Source organism: Cavia porcellus, unplaced genomic scaffold (genome assembly GCF_034190915.1).
Source record: "Cavia porcellus strain 051 isolate PalLab524CR breed Dunkin Hartley unplaced genomic scaffold, mCavPor4.1 scaffold_18, whole genome shotgun sequence".
Taxonomy (NCBI): domain Eukaryota; kingdom Metazoa; phylum Chordata; class Mammalia; order Rodentia; family Caviidae; genus Cavia; species Cavia porcellus.
Genome location: NW_026947501.1, coordinates 9,190,701 through 9,212,334, shown reverse-complemented (window position 1 = coordinate 9,212,334; position 21,634 = coordinate 9,190,701). Strand labels below are relative to the sequence as shown.

Below are 21,634 nucleotides of genomic sequence, written 5' to 3'. Positions count from 1 at the left end.
TCCCTTTTTTATCGGTACCAGGGATCGAACTCACGATTGCCTGCTTGCAAAGCAGGCACTTATGCCGCTGAGCTAAATCCCCAGCCCCCCCATTTACTACTTATGTGATTTTTGGCAAGTGACTTACTATATCTTTCTTTTTTTTTTTTAATCTTGGAATAACAATACTTACCTCTTAAGGCTGTTTTGAGGGTTAAATGAGTCTCTGTATAAGTACTCAGTACTTGGCATATACTGTGTACTTGCTATTATTATTAATTTTTCTTGGTGGTGCTAGGTCTCACAAGTACTAGATAAGTGCTTTTTGACCAAGCTATACCCTCAGCCCAGTTACTATGATTTTTTTTTAAAAAATTACTCATTTGTTTACTTTTTATTAGAGAGTAAGCTCTTGATCTTTGCACTGAGCTATGCCCCACAAAAATACTTTTTAAAAATTTTGAGACAAGATCTTGTTAAGTTGCCCAGGCTGGGTTCAAACATGCAGTCTTCCTGCCTCAGTCTCCTAAAGAGCTAGGGTTATAGGTATGTGCCATCATACCTGGCTCCTGTTACTTTTTTCATTGTATTTTGTGACAGGGTGTCACTATGAAGTGCAGGGTGGTCTTGAATTCATTATGTACTTAGGTTGGCCTTGAACTCCCAGTGATCCTCTCTAGTGCTGGTACTAGAGGCATGTGCCACCACATTTGGACAGCTACTATAGCTCCCAAACACCTAGCAGTCTCTCAGAAAGTTCTAGGTTAGATGGCCTTGGAAAAATTAAGATTAAATCTCCTGTTGTTAATTATGAGGGAAAACAGCCTCTATAATTAGCAGTACTCTGGAAGGGAATTTTTCAGTATGCATATACCTTGCTCGGACATGTACAGTGCGTGATATGAATATACTGGCAAAGGTGTGCCAATACAAATATCACTAAAATATTACCATAGCAAAAACTGGAAACAACTTAAAGGTTAATCAGTAGTAGTCTGGTTAAGAACACTGTCGGTAATGGGGCATACAAGACTGTATTCTATGCAGTCCAGAAGCTGAGGCAGAATGATTCCAAGTTTAAGCCCAACCTGGGCAACTTAATTTTGTAAGACCCTGTTTCAAAATAAAAAAATAAGAGAGGGTTGGTGATGAGCTCAAAACAAAGGCCATTAGTTCAATTCCTACTACTACAGAAAAAAATGTACATTGTAGGTAAAGATATAATTCTACTAGTGCCAAAAAGGGTAAGATTGGTTGTTGCTGATATAGAAAGATCTCCATGCTACTAAGTGAAAACAAGTACAGGGCAGTGCATATTCCCTTCTGCAGAAATTAAGAGTCACATCAACATTTATGTATATCAATTTTTTTCTTAATTACTTATTTTCTTAATTTGGAAATGTGGGATGATGGCACAGAAGGAACTAACTTTTTATTTTAAAATTCTGGCATACATTCATTCAGCCAAAAAAGTCACTGGGCATTAGCTGGGCTATAGTTAGCACTTGTGGTGGATTGACAACTGGTGATCAACTTGTAACACCAGCTGAACTGAATCAGCGTGGTGCTGAGTATTGGTTTTCCTGTTTGCATGGATTCTCCTGGAGGAGCTTGTTGAGTTTCTTTCCTGACAGGAACTTGGCTATTCTCATTGTTAGAGGACCTGAGGGCCTTGTTGTTGCTGAGAATGGCTGCAGTTCACTTTTAGGGAGGTCTGGTCCTTATGTTAAGCATTGCTTTCTGGCTCCAGAGAAGAAGATGATGTGCTGCTCAGCCTCAAGGAGAAGCTATCACGCTGACTTCCTGATAGGAACTCCGCTGTTCTCATTATCAGAGGGGCTTGGGGCCTCATTGTCACTGAGGATGGCTGTGGTGCTTTTCAGGGAGATGTGGTTCTTACTTTGAGCATTGCTTCCTGGATCCAGCGCAGAACAGTAAGCCTAATGACAGATTGTTTATTCCCCTGGCACAGACTTTCTAGCTTCCACTGCTGACCTTGGGAACTTCCCAATGTGGATCTATGAAATGGACTCACATGAGTCATTGTTGTGGGCTCTAGTTCTCCAGTTGGACATATGGGAGGCATTATCATAAGCTCTAGGTCTTCAACTGAACTCATGCAGAACATTGCTATGGGATCCAGACCCTCACCTGGATTTTTTTTTTGTCTTTAAGTGTATGGAAAGATTTCCTATACTTCTTGTATTTAACTCTTTGGGTGATGATTAGAAAGTAGTTCTGTACATTATATGTCCTGTATTGTCTTTCTCCTTGCAGACCTTGACTACAACAAATTTGGCACCAGAGAAGAGGAGTCATTGCTGTGACTGTACCTGATCGTGTGGTTCAAGAGTCTTTGGGAATGACTTTTGTGGCAAGAATCCAGAAAGGTTCAGAGATGTTGTCTGAAGAAGTAGATTTGGAATGCCTTGGGATGTTCTGTATAGGAGATTCTGGTCAGAACTTAGAAGACCAGAAGGCAAACAGAAATCCTGCCAGTTCAGATCAGGTTCAGGAAGTTTCTGCTGGGAAGGACTGCATGGGCTGTTATGACTTGCAGAAAGTTTGTCTTATTTTGCTCAGGTCCAGGCTTTGCCTGACACTGAGATTAAGGAGGGTGGACTAAACTGGTAAAAGAAATTTCAAGATAGTCTAATGCTGAGGTGGTGGCATGGCTGATGTTGGGAGGTTTTAGTCAGATTTATGTTGTGAATCAAAAACAAAGAGGTCAGCTGGATGATTTAAAATGTTGTGAGTTTGGCCAGAAAGGAAACTCCAGTAAAACTGTGGACTACAAAGATAGAGAAGAGGAGATCTTAGTTGCTCAAAGGAACAAAAGAATAGAAAAGGTGGTCTGAGGGCATCACAAGAAGCAAAAGTGAAAAACCTCGCTTTGAGGAGAAAGCTGCAGAGCACCACGTTCAGAATGGTGGTGACCACACAATGTTCCAGAATGGTGGCAGTGGTTGCACCAAGTTCCAAAATGGCGGCAGCATAGAGAATCTGTTCCTTAGAATCAGGCCAGAGTGCTCAGTGATCCAGGCATTCAATCCCCACTGCCAAGAGAGAGGAAAGCCTGGCTTCAGCTGGCAGCAGACCTTGGCATCAGCCATGTGGTACTGGCAGAATGGTGCATGCAGAATGCAAGAGCTCTGAGGTTAAGATAGCTTACACCTGGATTTCAGAAAAAGACCTGGGAGGCCAGGCAGTGTGCCCTTGAGAGGACAATGTGTGAATCTGTGAGGGTGAAGCCAAAGGTACACTGGAGACTCCAGAAGTTTGGAGAAGCCAGGAATGCGGATCATCTGAGGAAACTTGCAAGGAGGGAGCAAAGCAGGCCCCAAAGAGAAGCTGTGGGAGATACAACCACTGGAAGTGCTATGGAGGGGAGCCATGAAACCCTTTGGAGCTTTACAACTTGCCACATATTGCTTTGGATGTTCGACATGGAATTATAGCACTTAATGTCTGTCCTGCTGGGCTTTGGACTTGCTTTGGTCCCATTCCTTTGCATTACCCTGTTTACATCTTTTGGAATGGGAATGTTTATCTTGTGCCACTGAATGTTGGAAGTGTTTAACTTTTCATTTGTACAGGGAGTTGAAGTTAAGAGCTTACCTTACATCGGAGAGGAGGCTTGGGACTTGAACTTTTCGGCAGCGCTGAAACTGTTATGACTCTGGCAACATTTTAAGATGGACTAAATGTCTTTTGCATAAAGGATATGCATGAGTCTTTGTGGGTCCAAGGGCACAATGTTATGACTTGAGTTTGCATGTCCCTCCAAAGCCTCATGCAGTCACAGGGGCAGGTTTCTAGAATTTGTGATTAATTCATGGTCTGATGCTGGTAATATGGGTGTGAGTGTGGCCTACATACAATATAAGGGAGGAAAAAAGTCTTCTTTACCTGCTCCTCCCTTTTTGCCTCTTGTTTTTGCTATCTTCTGCCACCATGAATTGCTGCCCTTTGCTATGAGCCACTCTGCCGTGGACCTAGCAGGTTATAGATTAAAACCTCCACAAACTGTGAGCTAAATAAACCTTTCCCTTTAATTTTGAGCACTGGGTATTTTGTCTCAGCAACAAAAGAAAAGTAATTAAGACAGTACATTATCCTTTTTGTTTTTTCATTTTCTTTTGGTACTAGCAATCAAATTTAGCACTGTGCACTTGCCAGGCAGGCACTTATGCTGCTGAGCTATATTCCTAGCCTACTTTATCCTTTTTCTGTCTGTATTAGTAAATGTTATTTAAAAAACTGCAAAGAAGCACAAATAAGTAAAAATATACTTAAATGAATCCTCTCAGGTTTCAGTGAAGAAAAAAAAGCTTACAGATACTTCATATAAGGTAAATTCGTCTGTCCTACTATAGTTTTTCTTGGAATTTAAGATCTGTTCAAAATATCTTACATGGACAACTACAATATTTTCTAATCACTAGTTATTATTTCTTGTAAGTAATGAGAAGAGACTTTTGAGGCAGCCAGGCCAATGTTTATTGATTAAAGTCTGTTTTTAATGTCTAGCAGTTTAACTTACTAAGCAAAATAACTTACAACAAATGAAATTACTGAAACATGAACATCAGAATTTAAGTGGATTGTCTGGGCATGATGGTACATGCCTGTAATCCTTGTACTAGGGAGGCTGAGACAGGAGGATCACTGCAAGTTCAAGCCCAGCCCGGGCTACATAGGGAGTTCAAGGCCAGCCTGGGCTACACAGTGAGATCTTGTCTCAAAAAAAAGAGAAGGAATTTTTTTTTTTGTCTTTTTTGTTTTTATCAGTACCGGGAATCGAACTCATGACTTCCTGCTTGCAAGGCAGGTGCTTATGCCGCTGAGCTAAATCCCCAGCCCCCAAAAGAGAAGGAATTTACATAGACTGACATAATGTGAGAAACATAAACTGTGCTGATTTATAACATCATAACAGAATTAAAAAGCTTACATTGTAATCTTAATACTTATTTTGAAATGGTACCTTCTCTTAGTTGTGAAACTTATTACTTGTACCCAAATTTACTAATTGCATCATTAATACACTATTTTATGATTATTTTCTTAAAGATTAATTATAAAAATGGCTAATTTTTCCCAATCAAAGAAAAAAGGATAGTCACAAAAGCTTATGGCTGTAGCAGGTTCACAAACAGAGAAAAACACAGAGCTAACAGCAATGTCACTTCAAGATGACTGATTGTAGTTAACACCGAGTTTCCTGGTTTCTCATACTTGGATATTAAAATCATTTTATAATTAAAAGTGGTATCAATTCCCTTCTTTTTTTCCACAAAAGATTTAAAAAACTTCATCTAGACCTAGGGATGTAGCTTAGTGGTAGGGTGCTTGCCTACCTAGCATGTTCAAGGGTTTGAGTTTGATGCCCCAGCCTTGCAAAAACAAAACAAAGCAAAAATTTAAAATCTATCACAATGATATGGCACAATGGTATGTGGCACAATGATATGTAAATGTTATTCTTTACCTCATGGTATTGATGTACATGTTTGCCATAGCAGAATTCATATTTCCACCAACCAACACCCTAAAACAAACAAAATATATTAGATCAAGTTATACACACAGAAGGAGAGAATGAGGGCTTGATTTAATATTGCCACAAGACAGTGATGCAAATATAGGTGCATACTTTTATGACCTGCAAGAGAAATAGTATGGTTGAAAATTGAAAATCTCTAGAAATCTGAAAAGAGAAAATATGAAGAGCTGTTGCACTGCTTTGATAAAGTAAAGAAAAATTCTACTTGTAAGCACATTTCTCACTGGTGCTATTATGCAGAGGCTAATTTTACTTTTGTGATGGGAGATGTTAATTTGGATTTAAGTTGTGATTGGTATAAAACCAAACTGTAGGTGCTATAATCACTGATGCCAATTTCAGCAATCAACCAGAATTACACATCATGGCCAGAGGAAAGGTCAACTTTCACCTTGTGTATACAGAGAGGACAATGGCTATAGATTATAAAGATGCAGCAGTACAAGAATGCAAGAGAAAATGTAAACTAGTCTGGCAAGATCCCATCATTTCTCTTTAGACAAAAATCTGCTGCGGTGCTCCTAACACCCACGGATAACTGACAAGTGAAAGTTTTAAAATAAATATTTAAACTGAAGGTTCACTTCTCACCCCATGAAAGCAGTAAGAACCACTAAGGAATTCTTTTATAAGTTGGTCATCTGTCAGTTTGGATATGTGGGTTGTTCCGACAGTGAGCACTGGCTGAGAGCCAACAGCAATAGGCTTGTGGATGGCTGGAAACCTTTCTTCTTTAGTTGACTGCAAATCTTCCTAAAATTAAGCAGACATATGTTTAATGGTATTCATGCTACACTGAATTATTTTTGTTGTGGCTTAAATTATTATTTTTAAAGTGTAGAAAATTTGAAAAATATGTTTTCCATTTTTAAAAATGTATTTTAAGAAAATCAGTTTTTCTAAAGAGCATAATCAAAGATGGGACAATAGGAAACAGGGAGAAGAAGACCAAAAGACAGAGGGAGGGGAAGGGAAGTAAAAAAATAGTACGTATTATGTACACGCACCAACTTCTCATGACGAATGTAATGTATTGCAAACATGTAATAAAAATAAAAAATAAAGTGAACTTTGCAAAGTAAGTGTATGCTGGGCATGGTAATGCATGCCTGTATCCCTAGCACTCAGAGGAGTTTGAGGCTGGTTTAGGATACATAGTGAATTCAAGGCAGCCTGAGCTACATAGCGAGACCCTGTCTCAAAACAAACAACCCAAAAAACAAAAGCCCAGAATATACAGAAAGCTCCAGAAAGGAGCTTAAGGAACGTAGAGATAATAGAACATAGACAATTTTCATCTATATATTTGGTTTCATGGTTCTTATTTTACTTGTTAGGCTTTATGTTGCTGCATTTAACTTTAAGAAGTGTTCATTTAGGGTAAAGGAAGGATAACAAGAATGCTAAAGAGAAGCTGGCTGATAATGAGTAAGAATATTAGAACAATTATTCAAATGCAGCAGAACATGGCTGCTGCCCTAGAGAAGCCTGCAATTTAGTTGGGGAGATACAGGGATCCTTTTAAACTAGGAAGAGCACAGGAAAACCAGACTCACAGAAGAATGATTCAAACAGACTCCGACAAAAAACGGAGCTATGGAAACCTCACAAAAGGAAAACCCTTGATCATTTCCTGAAACATGAACAATAATTTGTGATTTATTATATACTTGTGAATGTGTGTATGCATATGGTAACTTAAAAAAGAGGTAAGAGCAAAGATGAGGGGTCATAATATTTAAAACTAAAGAGACTAGCAGGCACTATTGGTGATCTGGAAGGTGATCTTTTTCCCTTGTTTTTCCCTTTTCTTTCTGCTTCCTGGCTACGATGACTTGAGCAGTTCAGCAGCTTTCCTCCATAGGAGGCCCTTCCATCATGCCAGATGATTATGGTCTCAAATCTCTAAAAACTGTGAGTCCAAATAAACCTCTCCTTCTTTACATTGTGGGTGCTGGGTAATGTGTCTCAGTGATGAGACAGTGAGGCTCCTAAGGAATTCGTATAATGAATACTATGTCTTCTTTTTCTGTACTGTAGTTGCCACTAACCAATTGTGGTTCTTCTGCTTCTATTTCTGCTTGTAGTGGTCAGTGAAGGTTAATCTCCTGGAAACCAATGGTTGTCTGTCTTTCTATTTTATGAATAAGGACTGCTAAAGTGGTGTCTTCTGTGTTTCTGAAAGGATCTTCAACTTTACTGTATAACTTTATCCACATTCAGAGCATATTATAAATTAACTCCTAACTAAATAATATTTCCTGGCACTAAGTATTGAGTATCAAAAGTGAAGCAGACATAGTCACAACTCCTAAGGGACCACAGTCTGAGAGACTAAACTAAACAGAGTAACAAAAACCTTTAGTAAAGCTAATGGAAAGCAGGCCAGGGTTGTGGTTCAATGTTGCAGCACATGCCTGCCAAGTTCGAGGCCCTGAGTTTGATTCCTAGTACAAGAAAAAAAAATAATAAAGTTAATGGAAAGAAATAATTAACATTGCATAGCAATGCTGAGGTGAGGGGAAAAGATTAAAGGAGGGGAAAAGAATAAAGGAGGCTTTATTGCTTTCCCGGGCAAAACACCTAAATTATTCCAACAAAAATATATGTAATATGGTAACAATAGTTTGAGAAGTTCTAAGATGAACTAATAGTAGCTGAATTAATCTCTAAATCAGTGTGAAATGATTTAGGGAGAACATCAAATCTAAAGTCTAGTAAACAGATTTGTACTACTATTATCACTATAATTACCATTCCTGGGGATTGAATAGTGCTTTTGCACTGAGCTACTCCAACCCCAGTTGTTTTCTATTTTGAGACAGTATCTTACTAAATTGCCCAGACAGGGTTCAAGCTTGTAATCTTTCTGCCTCAGAATGGTGAGATTATAGATATGTACCTTCAAGCCTGGTTTAGATTTGTATTTTTGTTTAAAATAGTAAGAAAAAAATTCCTCATTTGTATGGTAACACTTGATCCATACTTAAGAAGCAAACTGTATGCCAAATATATGTTTTATTTTTTCCCCAATACACATTTTTAAGAGAAGAGTTATGTGTAATACATTTATTCTGATCAGATTTTTTTTAGTGGGTAGTAGTGGGGATTGAACTCTTGGCTTTGTGCATGCTAGGCAAACACTCTATCACTGTGGTTCATTCCTAGTCCTTTGTTAAATTTTACTTTGAGACATGGTCTCATTAAGTTGCGTAGGCTGACCTCTAACTTGTAACCCACCTTTCAGAGACACAGAAGACACCACTTTAGCAGTCCTTATTCATAAAATAGAAAGACAGACACCATTGGTTTCCAGGAGATTAACCTTCACTGACCACTACAAGCAGAAATACAAGCAAAGAACCATAATTGGTTAGTGGCAACTACACTACAGAAAAAGAAGACATAGTAATTAGAATGACACGGGTGTACCACCCTAGTCAGCTCTGATCAGTTTTAAGTGACCACTCATCTGGTGGTAGCACATAAAATTTTCGAATGGAACATAGAAGCCGAAGATCCTGAATATTTTTTGTTTTTTTTTTTTTAACGGTACCGAGGATCGAACTCACGACCACCTGCTTGCAAAGCAGGTGCTTATGCCACTGAGCTAAATCCCCAACCCTGATCCTGAATATTTTGAAAGGACTATCATTTGTAGCTTTTGAAAAACTAATTTTTCTCAACTGACAGATTAAACACATTTATTTGAAGAAAACCAAACGGGCACTTTTCCGCTGAAGAATAATAAAAGTTGAGATTTGTGAAGCCTTTTGACCAAGCTAACTCTTCAGTACTTAGATCATAATTGACCAGAGAATTTCAGCTCAAATCTTTTGGTATGGTACTCCAAATAAAAATAAAACCATGCAATAATGTTAAGAGCACTTTTCTTCCTACAGATCGACAATGCTGGTCACAGCACTCACAAGGAGCCCAATATAATTTTTTGTAAAAAGGATTGTGGAAGAAGAGAAAACATAGGTGTCATTATCTTAGTACAATTATTGTTAAGTATCAGCAGCATTCTAGGCATTCTGCAAAGTACTAGAAGTATCAGCTTGGATGTTTATTTTAGAAAGAGCATTTTATTAGCCATGTGAGAAAGATCAGAAAGCAGATTTGTAAAAAGACTGGTTTTTGATCGTAAGAAATAATGAACTCTTAAATTACTACTAAATCTCATTCGAGATTGATTTAAAAAACATTTAAAAGACAACAATAATGGCTCTTAGTGACTGATTATAGTTAGAGATAAATGAAGATAGGCAAGATAAATAGATTGGGTAGAACACAATGCTTTAAAAACTTTGGAGACTGGGTGTGTTGACACATACTTGTAGTCCCAGCAACTCTGAGGAGGAAGGAGGACTGGCTAACATGGGCTACACAATGCGCTCCTGAGTTCAAGGTTAAGTTGGACTACATAATGAGACTCTGTCTCAAAAGAAAAATACAGCAGAGCTGCTAAGGAAAAAAATCTTCTATGTGAGATGACTGAAAATGTACATGGCTATGTACAACAGGCAGATAAAAAGGAAAGGAAAAGGGAGAAGCAATGTTCAGAAGTTGTTAAAAGACAGCAATAAGTTGAAGGATAAATAAAATGTGAGGAGATAAAACTGTATTCTAGAAAAAAACAGCTATAGCAACTGCCTAAAAATTTAACTACAATGCACAGGATGTCAAACTTTAAAATATTCTAAAATTATTAGTATAGGAGAATGCTAATGTTAAAAACACTTTTGAGGGGGCTGGGGATTTAGCTCAGCGGCACAAGCGCCTGCCTTGCAAGCAGGCAGTCGTGAGTTCGATCCCCGGTACCAATAAAAAGGAAAAAGACCAAAAAAAATTTTTTTTAAAAAGTAAAATAATTTAAATCAATGAAAAGAACTGGAATTTAAAATTTTGAGCCAATGAAAACAAATTGCTACTACTACACTATAAAAATCATTATGATACTGATATATTTTCTGAAATTTAGAAAATGAAGCACTAAGAAACTACTATTAGAAAATTCTCATACCTCTTTATTTCTTCTAAAAGGCACCCTTAGTATTTCTTCCTGCTGTTCCAACTGTCTCAGAGTGAGGGGTTTAAATGGAGATCCTGGCAGTGATTGGCAAAATATGTCATTCACAGGAGATGCTCTAAACCTAGTCAGTTAGAAGAAAGATTAAAGCTAAGCAAAGAATACTTTAAAGCCTGCAGAATTGTATGTTTAAAATATTAAATATACATCCTACCTATATTTAGGGTGATTGCACAAGAGCGGTGTCAAAATGACAACTTCATATTCACAAGTTGTAACTTCAGCTACTGAAAGAATTTCATGCTTAGATTCGGGATGACATATGTACATTAGGGTACTTGATCTGGGCCGGTTCTGTTTCAAGCTACAAGGTGTACCATTTCCCATTCCCACAGGATAGTAGGGTGTCATCTGACCTTCAATATTTTTAGTGGGAATCTTTAAAAGACAGTACAGACGTTTCATTAGAAATTGAGAAATTGAGAATGGGAGAAGAAGCATTTATTATTCTGAAAGGAAGAAAGACATTTTATTTATAAACAGAAAGATAACATTTCTGTATTTTAAGTTCATCCTCTAATGTTCTGATTTGTAAGATCTTATTCGAGCAAATACATATGACTAAAATTAAGACATTAAGCCAATATACATTTATATAAAGGGCTACAATATCAAGTTAATATGAATTATTTTCAGTAATTCCAAAGAAAGAGACTAAGATAGATATAAAAACTTACCATATTGGGTCGTTGAAACTTTCTTCACTAAATACTCAGTAAATGAATAATTGAGAGTTTAAATTCTACAAGCCTGAAAAGGCTGATTTGTCAAAATGCAGGGCTAGACAGTAAAACATTACTGTACAAAAAAGGAAATCTAAATATTCTACTGGTACATGTAACTGTTTATTCTTTTTCTGTTATCAACAACACACGCATTTCAACATATAAAATCCTATGTAATCTATTCTAGTCTAGCAAATGACAAATTAAGAAATTTTCATGGAATAGGGGAATAAAGGATAGATATATCTGAAAAGCCAATGACTGTTAAGGCGTTAGCTTTCATGCTATATAAACACACACAAAAAACATCTAATGTAGGAGCTTTAAGACACTATTCAAAGCATCTCTAAGCAGGCCTTAGAGGCAGGGAGCTCATCTTGCATCACTCTGGTACCCTGCCAGTGCCATATTCAAAACAGGAGAAAAGTAAATGTTTCATGAGAGGAATATCTTGCAGTTTCCTTTTATGCGACTTTTGTGCTATTATTCAAAATTACGAGAATCCTAGGTTCAAAGCTTTGAGTTAATTAGCTTTATGATCTTTATTAAATTTCATTTTGTCATTTATAAAAGTAGTATAATAAAGGCTCAGAGGGGCTGGGGATTTAGCTCAGCAGCATAAGTGTCTGCCTTGCAAGCAGGTGGTCCTGAGTTCGATCCCCAGTACCAATAAAAAGGAAAAAGACCAAAAAAAAAAAAAGACAAAAGATAAAGGCTCAGAGACTGTTGGAAGTATTAAACATCAGCTTTTGTGAAACAGTGTTTGGCTTATAAATTGGGCTTAGTTAATGTTAGGTCTGCATTTACTCCTTTTTTTCTCTTCATTTATTCTTTTACACTTTGAGTTCCAATTTGCTACTGTCCAGAGTGAAAATAAATATTTTATTTCAAAGGGAGCAATCTTTCTTTCTTTCTTTCTTTCTTTCTTTCTTTCTTTCTTTCTTTCTTTCTTTCTTTCTTTCTTTCTTTCTTTTTCAGTACTGGGGATTGAACCCAGGGCTTCTGCACCGAGCTGCATCTCCAGCCCCTTTTTAATCTTTTACTTTGAGACAGGGTTTCACTAAGTCATTAAGTTGCCCAGGTGAGGCTTTAACTTGCAATCCTGCTTAAGCCTCCCAAAGTTCGAGGTCTTCAGGCTACTATGCTGGATAAGATTAAAACCTTTTAAAACAGTAGTGCTATGTGTGCTTACTCTTAGCTTATCAATTCCCCTCAAAAAACTCCTGTTAAGTTACAAGCATCCCTATTAAGAAACTTTCAAGGCCTCTGTCACTTAATTTTACTTTGAATAAAAGTATCATGATACCAAGTCTTTTTCAGAAACAGTCTCATGTGGTGTCACATGCTTGTAATCCCAGCACCTGGGAGGCTGAGGCAGGAGTTTTGCTGCGAATTCAAGGACAGCCTGGGCTCCATAGTGAGTTCAAGTCCATTCTGAACTACATAGTACGATCCTGTCTTAAAAAAAAAAAATTCTTAGGATTTAAAAAGCTCTTCTGGGAGCCCCAGGAGTGATGGTACATACCTATAACCGGCAGACTATGACAGGAGGATTGGGAGAGTTCAAGGCCAGTCTGGTCAACGTAGTGAGATCATATTTCCCCCCAAAATATATGGGTGTCTGGAAATAAATGAGTATCTAGAAATTTTGATTATAATCTTTGAGGGATCATTCTTTTAAAATGTATTATTTTATCCTTCATTTATCCATTCATTTCATCAACATTTATGAAGTGCCTACAATATGTCTGGCAGTTGCTTTTGCACTGTGGATTGAAGAGATAAAAGAGTTTCTACTTTTAAAATGCTTGCAATCTGGTTGCTTGTTATTTATGAATACTATTTATCCATTTCACTCACAAGAGATTGGGAAGAAATGAGAAAAAATTTAAAAGCAATTTATAATTGTTTCTAATATTAAGTAGAAAGAGCCACTACCAAGCACTAACGTGACATAATGGTGGTACAGAATCTTTCCTGCACAAGATTTTTTTTTTTTTTTTGTCTTTTTCTTTTTTTATCGGTACCGGGGATCGAACTCACGACTGTCTGCTTTCAAGGCAGGCGCTTATGCTGCTGAGCTAAATCCCCAGCCCCTAAGATTTTTTTTTTTTTGAGACAGGGTCTTTGCTATGTAGTTTAGGCTGGCCTTGAATTTGCAGTGATCCTCCTGCCTCAGCCTCCTGAATGCTGGGATTACTGGCATGTGGCACCATGCCTGGTTCCTCATATACAATATTAGCAGATCTTTTTATTTAGGTATGAGTTTAAAAAAAGTAAATAGATCATGGTGTAACTTTGGAAAGCTAAACATATAGTAAATTTTTGATCTAACCCTTTGAGGTAATGGATAATGAAAACACAAGGCTATACTTTTTCAGCTGAATTGTATAAATTAATACACTAATAATAAATGTTAAGAACAAAAACGAGCATTTGTCACTTGCCTCATTTAATTTTTCTTTTTCTTCTGCTTCTTGTTCTGTGGAGTAATGCAAGAAGAATGTAAGTGTAAAGAATGGGGAGTGACACAGATAAGGTCTAAGTAACTAAATTCTCAACCAAGTTTGTAACCTTAAACTTCTTTCTAAAGATCTAAAATACACATGATTTTTGGGTTTTTTTTGGGAGGAGGTGGTGCTCTGGTTGAAAACCAAGGCTTTGTGTACTGTAGGCCAGTGCTCCATCTGTGAGCTACACCTCAGCCCTCCTGTACCATTTCAGCTGCCATGGAATGGTTTTTAGGAGAGGATGTGCACATTCACTCTTTCATCTTTACCTATGAATACTCCACTTCATGCAAACATTTTCATTTCAGTGGAAAGCTATGTTTTTAATTCAATCTGAGCAATATAGATTAAACAGACATATTTTACCATGTGTGGGATACATCTTTTTCCATATTCAAAAACTGTTTAAACCAAGTAAAAGATTAACTATATAAATGTAACACTAACATGTATATCCTATCAGATAAAAAAAAAATTCACTAATAAGTATAATGCTGCCAAAACAGAAAATAATGAGAACAATGGCTTCTTCAAAAAAGTTTTCTAAGGTAAAATTCATAAACTTATCATAGTGTTTTAAAATTCTGTTTTCAATAAAATCTCTTAAATGTCAATCTTAATATAAATATTAAACCAAACTTGAGTATTACTATCAAATCACTGTGTAAAGACCAACCTTTTTCAGATAGTAGGTTCTTAGCCAACATGTTTCCAAGGTAGTACTCATGAACATTTATTTTCTATATTAAGAAAAAATACAATAAGTTATTTTGCAAATGTATTTTTAAGGATACAACTTTAAGCTATCAATTTCATTATGAAATTTTTCATTTTATGCTTTTTCACTTTATATTTTTAAGAAAATCATACCTGACCAGTTTCTTTCTCTTCATGGTATTGTCGGATATGTTTTCCATGACATACTTCGTAAGTCCAGTAAGATTCAATCTAAGGAAGATGAATGTATTTAAATATATAAGAGACATATAACTCAACTGTGTTACTTTTTAGTATTTTAAGTAATTCAGAAAATTTCCTTAACATTTATAGTACTCTTTTTTTAACTGATACTGATAATTACTTTTTTTATTTCTGAGGCAAGGTATTGCTATATAGTTCAGGCTGGACTTGAACTCACGATATAGTCCAGGTTAGCCCTGAATTCACAGTCCTTTACCTCAGACTCCCAAGTGCTGGGATTACAGGCATGTGCCACCATATTAAGATGACTTATAATTATGTCTCAGAAAAATGTGTAATTTCTGGTCTTATTTTCACTAGTTATATGTGAGAATTATGTAAAAAGAAATATATGTATATATATCCAGAATATATTTGGGTATGTACTAACTACCTGGCTTAGGAATATTTTTTATAGCTTAAAAATCAATAATTAATATTTTTAATGGAAAAAATAATTTTAATGAAAATTTTATTAGGTGAGGAAACTCTTCTCCGCTGAAAGTATTCCTAACAGTTTGGAAAATGATTTAAATTTTCTTTATTTTGAGACAGCGTTTTATGATGTTAACCAGGCAGTCCTAACTCATAATTTACAAGAGTGTACCACCACATCCAGAAAGTGATAATCTGACATTAGTATCACTGAGTGTCTGTGCGTATACTACACAAGAATTTAAGTGAACAAAATACTATTAAGCAACAATTTAAATTGGTACCGAACTTAAAAAAATGGTATCGTAGGAAGACATGCTTAAGTGATTTCAAGGGTCTACTGGTTGCTGGAGATTTATTTTCTAGTTATCAAATGAAGAAAAAATACATACCCTGTAAGAACAACTGCTTTGTTTAAACAGTGGTTCCAAAAGCTCTCTTGGATTAGGACCTTTATAATCTTTTTCTTCCTCCTAAGAAAGATTTGGAGTTAAACACTTTACAATTTTTCTACAATTTCACCCAATTCTGCTGTTTGAGTATTAACTCATTGGTTAAATCACAAATGCTCAGAAACAAAAAAAGGGAAAAAGTAAAAAAACTTCAACAAGATTTCATGGCATCCACTTCTTTCAAATGAATTGAAGTATAAAATATGGAGCCACAGAGTAACGTTTTTGGCTATTTGTTTTTTGAGGCATGATCTTGCTATGTATTTCAGGTTGGTCTTGGGCTCACAATGATCCTTTTGTCTGTCTTGCAAAGTGTGTATCATGATTCTTTCTTCTTCTTCTTCTTTTTTTTTTTGTTTTTCTGAGATGGGTCTCACGTTGTAGTGCAGGTTGATCTTGAACTCATTATGTAGCCCAGGCTGACTCAAACTTATGGCAATCCTCTGCCTCAGCCTCCTGAGGGACTACAGGCATATACCACTATGCATGGCTATTTCTTCTTTTTTTTAAAAAAAGGCTTCTAAGCATTAGTTATCTAAACAAATTTTACAAACCCATTTTTAAATGCTTCTATCTGAACTAATTCTAGGTATGAAAGTCTCAAAATGGTTGAAACTTGCAAAGTTTCAAGGTACTTTCAGTTTCCCATTTATTTTTTACACTTCAAACCTGAATGCTAAATGTATGTTAAGTTCTCTGTGTGTACATTTGTCTTAGAAGATTTAAGACAAAGTGAAACAGCTGTCTTAGACTTCAAATTGGAAAAAAATTTAAGTACTGATTTTAATTTTCTCTTTTACAGGTCATGAAATAATTATATAACTGGCTAATGGATTTATGTAGTAGAGGAATGGAGTTTCAAATCTGTTCAAGGTTCTATAGCTAACTGTGGCCTATCCCTAAGCTCCAGGCTCCTAAATTGGTCTTTTCTATTTACCAGACTGCTCTCCTGCTTCATCCTGACAGTAGTCACTACCTTAAAGGATGGCTAGAAGGCAATTAGGGTATTTTAGGAGAAAATAAAGGGCAGGAGCAGATAGTGAGAAAGCCGCAAGTCCTTATAAACTTAAAAGAAGAAACTCTGTGGAAGTGTCACATATGCATCTGGAATTTGTATCTTGTTTTACACCCTCATTTTTGCAAGAAAGCAAGCATTTTCATTCAAAACTAACTCTTTTAATTTTTAAAAAATGAATAGCAAATAATTTAGGAATAATAAAAGTGATTAATATTTTTATGCTAAAACAGTGACATTCAATAAGAATTTCATTACTAAATTTTAGAGTATGTAGTTCTGATATTTAAATAAATAATTTTGGTGACAAGGATTATTATTACATTTGTGAAAACTGACCTCATCCCCACTTGTTACAAGGGGCAGTATACATTTATATTTTTCTTTATGTGCAGTTGTCATGATGACGTAGTTATCTTCTTTATATAAAACTCCAGTTGTGGGCTAGAAATAGAACAGAAAATATACATTACTTTTTTCAGTTAAATTGCATTGAACAAGTTCAGTCCTAGCTAGAACAAACATTCCTCAAATTAATTTATCATTTCAACAGAAGATTTTAAAGACGTATTTTCAAAGGTAAGGAAGAGTTACACATTTTTATATCACAAAATAACCTTTATCCCGATGCAACAATAAAAATATATACAAAGTCCTTAGTAAAAACAAAAAAAGTTGCAATATAATAGGCTGATGTGAAGCTCCTGACTACAAAGCAATGAAATACTACTTAACAGGCAGTGAAACTTCTGTTTTATTGAGGTGGTCCTGGAGATTGAACCCAGAGCCTGGTGCATGGTAGGCATATGTTCTACCTCTGAGCTACATTCATATTGTTTATTGTGTATTTTGAAACAGGGTATCAGTAAATTGGTTTCCAACTTGGGATCCTCTGCCAAATTACCGGGATGTACTGCAGCACCCACCTGAAATCTTTGATTTCTGATATGTATTCTATGACAAACAATTTTCTTTTTGTGTACTAAGAAAATTGTGTATAATTTTCTTTAGTGTACTATGAAAACACTGGACTCTTTGTCTATTCCCAGCAAGGAAAGATTCACTTTCCTTATGTATATATCTTACCAAATATAATAAAATCACTCTACTTGGACCAGTGGAATCCTAAACACAAATACAAATTAGGATAATGCTTTCCCAAGACACACACACCTTGCGGCAATAAGTATGAGTTCTATTTGTAATACTACAGTAGTTGACTGGTACCCTGGAAGGCTGGTTCCAGGACCCCGAATATCAAAATCCACACATGCTCGAGTTTCTTATATAAAATGCATATAACTTATGTAGACCTTCCTTTATACTTAAAATCATCCCTACATAACTTACCAATAACCAATGTAAATGTTGAGTATATTTGTCATGATTTTTTGCTTAGGAAATATAAAGGAAAAATAAGTCTGAACTTGTTCAGTATAGACTCAGTTTTTTCCCCCTGAATATTTTTATTTGAAGTCTGCTGAATCCACATATACGGACCCCTGCAAGTGGAAGACGAACTGTACTGTTTTAAGTGATACATATTTATTAACTCATGAACCTTCAGAACAAGCATCATACAGTGTTCATTTTCATAGAAAAGGATAGTAAGTCACAGAATTTAAATAATTTTTTCAAAGTAACAGCTCAAAATAGTAGAGCCCAGCAAACCTAAGCAGATTGGCTTCATACGCTATGTCAAATTTTAACACATTTTAGTCAGTTTTATTAACATTTTATTTAGTTTCTATATAAATTTCTAATTTCTGGCCAAGCATCCTTCTTTAAAAGACCACAGGATGGGGATGTTTGCCTAGCACGTAATAATGCCCTGGGTTTGATTCTCAGTACTGCAACAGAATGAAACACAAAAAGCCATTTTAAGTGATAAGGGAATTAGAATTGAGATAGTTGCAAAATTAAATTGTTTTTCAGTGTTTCTTGGAGATACTTAGAACATTTCAGAGTGACTTGTGTAAAGCACGAATCATTCATTTAGCAATGGGTGCCCTGAAGTCTTGTCAAATCATTTTTCTTTTATAATGAAACTAGTGACTAACCCAGGGGCTTGGCAAATGCTAGACAAACACTCTACCACTAAGTAATATCCCCAGATTTGAAATTCTGAGATAAGATCTTTCTGAATTGAGCAGACTGTCCTTGACTTTCTCCTGCCTTAGTCTCCTGATAGCTGGATATATGCCTCTACACGAGGCAAATAACTTATGAAAATGTCTTTGTTATATAGTTTAAGCTGTTCTTAAAGTCACTATGTGGCCCAGGCTGGCCTTGAACTCTTGTCAATCCTCCTGCCTCAACCTACTAAGGATTACAGGTGTGCACGACCACGCACAACAGGGCAGGTTATTTTTAATACTGCAATGAAGACAGTAGCAAAGGACTTAAATGTTTTCATGTCTATTTGTGAACTACCTGCAATGCTGATGTTGAGAGCTGAACCCTACATCAAATATTGACTGACCTACTAAAACGTTAAAATGGAAAACTGAACTGCTTATTTGGAACAACAGCAAGAAAAGGGTGACACTTTTTGATGCAAAGTGTTTTATTTGTTTGGGAAAGTCTGCTTTTCTCTGCACTAAGGCCAAATAACAATTCTACCCAAAAGTTGTGCAGTGAGTCACTTATTGCAGTGGTCACTTATCACCAGGTATAATTTTAATCAATTTTACTTATCTATTTTTTTTTCTTTGAGACAGGGTCTCAATGTGAAGTTCAGACTGGACTCAAATGCAGTGATCCTCTTGCCTTAGCCTCCCAAGGGCTGGGATTGCATGTGTTCACTATGACACCTGGCTACTCTACTTTTTAGTAACAGAGGTTACTGAGGCAGTTAATGCTGTTTTCTAACATTTTTTTTGTTGTTGTTGTTCTGTTTTGTTTTTTGGGTATCAGGGATCAAACTCACAACCTCACACTTGCCAGGTGAGTGCTTATGCTGCTGAGCTAAATTCCCGGCCCTAATTTTAACTTAAAATTTTCAGCTTACAGAGTAATACCTACTTATGATTTAATATAACATTGAATTTTAATACAATGGGGTAGAAACCAAGATAGCGGAGCAGCAAGCAGCAGAGAAAACAGCCTTTTGGAGAGTTGCTGTCCAGATGCTGCAATTAACATTGTGTGGAGGACAAGAATGAGAGAAGAGGGTCCATTGGACCCTGGAAGAATCTGAAGTGTGAACTGATGCCTACAGAGTGAAGAGAAAAACCTCAAAAAATAAGGAGGTAGCTAGAGGTGCCTGCTCCTTCAGATGGGACTCACTGTGTGAAGGGGTGGTTTGAACTCGTGGGTGCATGGTCACAGTGACAGTGACGCCTGGAGACCGTGGATGCTTGTGCAGAGAGACGTGGCAGTGGAGGGGACCAGCAGACAGGGAGGACTGCACTAGCTGGCAGTGAGTGCAGAAGACTTAGTCCTCTGGTGGGAGACAGCAATTGGCTGAGAGCCATCCTGGAGATGGCTAGCTGAACTCAGAACCCAGAACTGCTGCCAGCTCCATATAGTGGCTCCCAACTGCGCTTAGACCTGTGGAAACCGCTTGGGCGACAGCAAGCCCAATGTGCACAGTCTCAGAGCCAACCTGCTAAGATTATCTACTACCTCCCCCAAAAGCTACTGCTGCTTGCTGGGATAGACTGGCATGAGTAGGAACTCTGTCTCCCCAGGGTGTCTACTAGTGAAACTAGAGAGAACCCTGGAAGTGGACAGTTTGTTTTTCTTTGGCTTTTAAAACTTGTTTTCTCAGGGCCAGGGATTTAGCTCAATGGCACAAGCACCTGCCTCGCAAGTGTGAGGTTGTGAGTACCACAAAAAAAATTATTTTCTCTTCCTTTCACATTGTTTTTATATGAGTCTGAACATGGTCCCTATTCTCTATGTGGGTGTGATTCTGTTCTGTTCAGCCTTTTGTCTCTTCCATCTCTTTTTCCTTCAGTCTTATGCACCAGTTTCCCCTAGTTGGCATGACCTCCTTTTGTCCTCCAATCTTACTTCTAATCTCTTCTTCTTTTTCCAGTTCTCTATTTTCTCCTTAATCCATTTTAAATTTTAACCTCTAAAGGCAAAATTGACACATTAACGACTTTCATATTACATATAATTTTCTGATTTAATTTTGTTATGTAATCACAAATCTAGTTCATACAGTTAAAAGTGGCAAGTTAAGGGTTAGCCCGGTTGTTGTTTTCTAGGCTGTGTTTGATGCTATTGGTACTACTGTAGCTAAACTGACAGCTGCTGGTCCTGGTATTCCAAAAATGAGATTGATAAAGGTCCCCCAAAATACTACGGCACAGTGTCAAAGAACTAGGGTCCAGGCCAAACAAGCAACAATGTCTCATCTCCAACAAACTGAAGAGGTGAGATCTTCCAACAGACTCAAAACCCCAAAACCACCTACACCTGGAAAATAACCTCAGAGAAGCAGTCATTACCTAAGAGTCCTATCACATACTACCAATAAAATATTGCTTATGGAAAAGAAAATGAGAAGACACTTAAGCAAAATGCAATCCCAGTCATCCAGTTCATCAAAGGCAAATGAGCCTCCCCCCAGGTCTCTCTGAAGTGGTAACAATAAAGCAACTGAAAGAGGTTCTGGAAAAAATGAATCAGAAATAATCTCTCAGATAACTACAGAGATTACCAAAATATACATTATGTTTAATATTAGAGCAGACACAGACAAAAAATAGATGAGCTTAAAAAAATTATGGAAGCTCAGCACAGGCAAGAATGGAATCCACAAAGCAGATTCAAGCAGATATCCAGGAGAATAAAACTCCAATGAATGTATCTGAAGCAGATTAGACTAATGAGGACAGGATGTCAGATACTAAAGACAGGCTTATAGTTACTGACAGGAAAAGAAAGA

General features: G+C 36.7%; 1 protein-coding gene across 6 annotated transcripts in view; it reads right to left on the bottom strand.

Moving 5' to 3' along the window:
* The window catches only part of Erlec1 (endoplasmic reticulum lectin 1), a 51,610-nt gene that overhangs the window by 23,592 nt on the left and 6,384 nt on the right, over positions 1 to 21,634 (bottom strand). For 4 of the 6 annotated variants that reach the window (XM_063229364.1, XM_063229366.1, XM_063229365.1 and 1 more), the window contains exons 2-10: positions 17,074 to 17,178; positions 15,660 to 15,740; positions 14,743 to 14,820; positions 14,549 to 14,612; positions 13,810 to 13,844; positions 10,792 to 11,015; positions 10,572 to 10,701; positions 6,137 to 6,298; positions 5,471 to 5,530 (exon numbers count right to left, since the gene is read on the bottom strand). In XM_063229364.1, the coding sequence (XP_063085434.1) occupies positions 5,471 to 5,530; positions 6,137 to 6,298; positions 10,572 to 10,701; positions 10,792 to 11,015; positions 13,810 to 13,844; positions 14,549 to 14,612; positions 14,743 to 14,820; positions 15,660 to 15,740; positions 17,074 to 17,178 (939 nt within the window). The remainder of the gene's footprint in view (positions 1 to 5,470; positions 5,531 to 6,136; positions 6,299 to 10,571; positions 10,702 to 10,791; positions 11,016 to 13,809; positions 13,845 to 14,548; positions 14,613 to 14,742; positions 14,821 to 15,659; positions 15,741 to 17,073; positions 17,179 to 21,634) is intronic. The other 2 variants (XM_063229368.1, XM_063229369.1) reach the window with 1 other exon arrangement.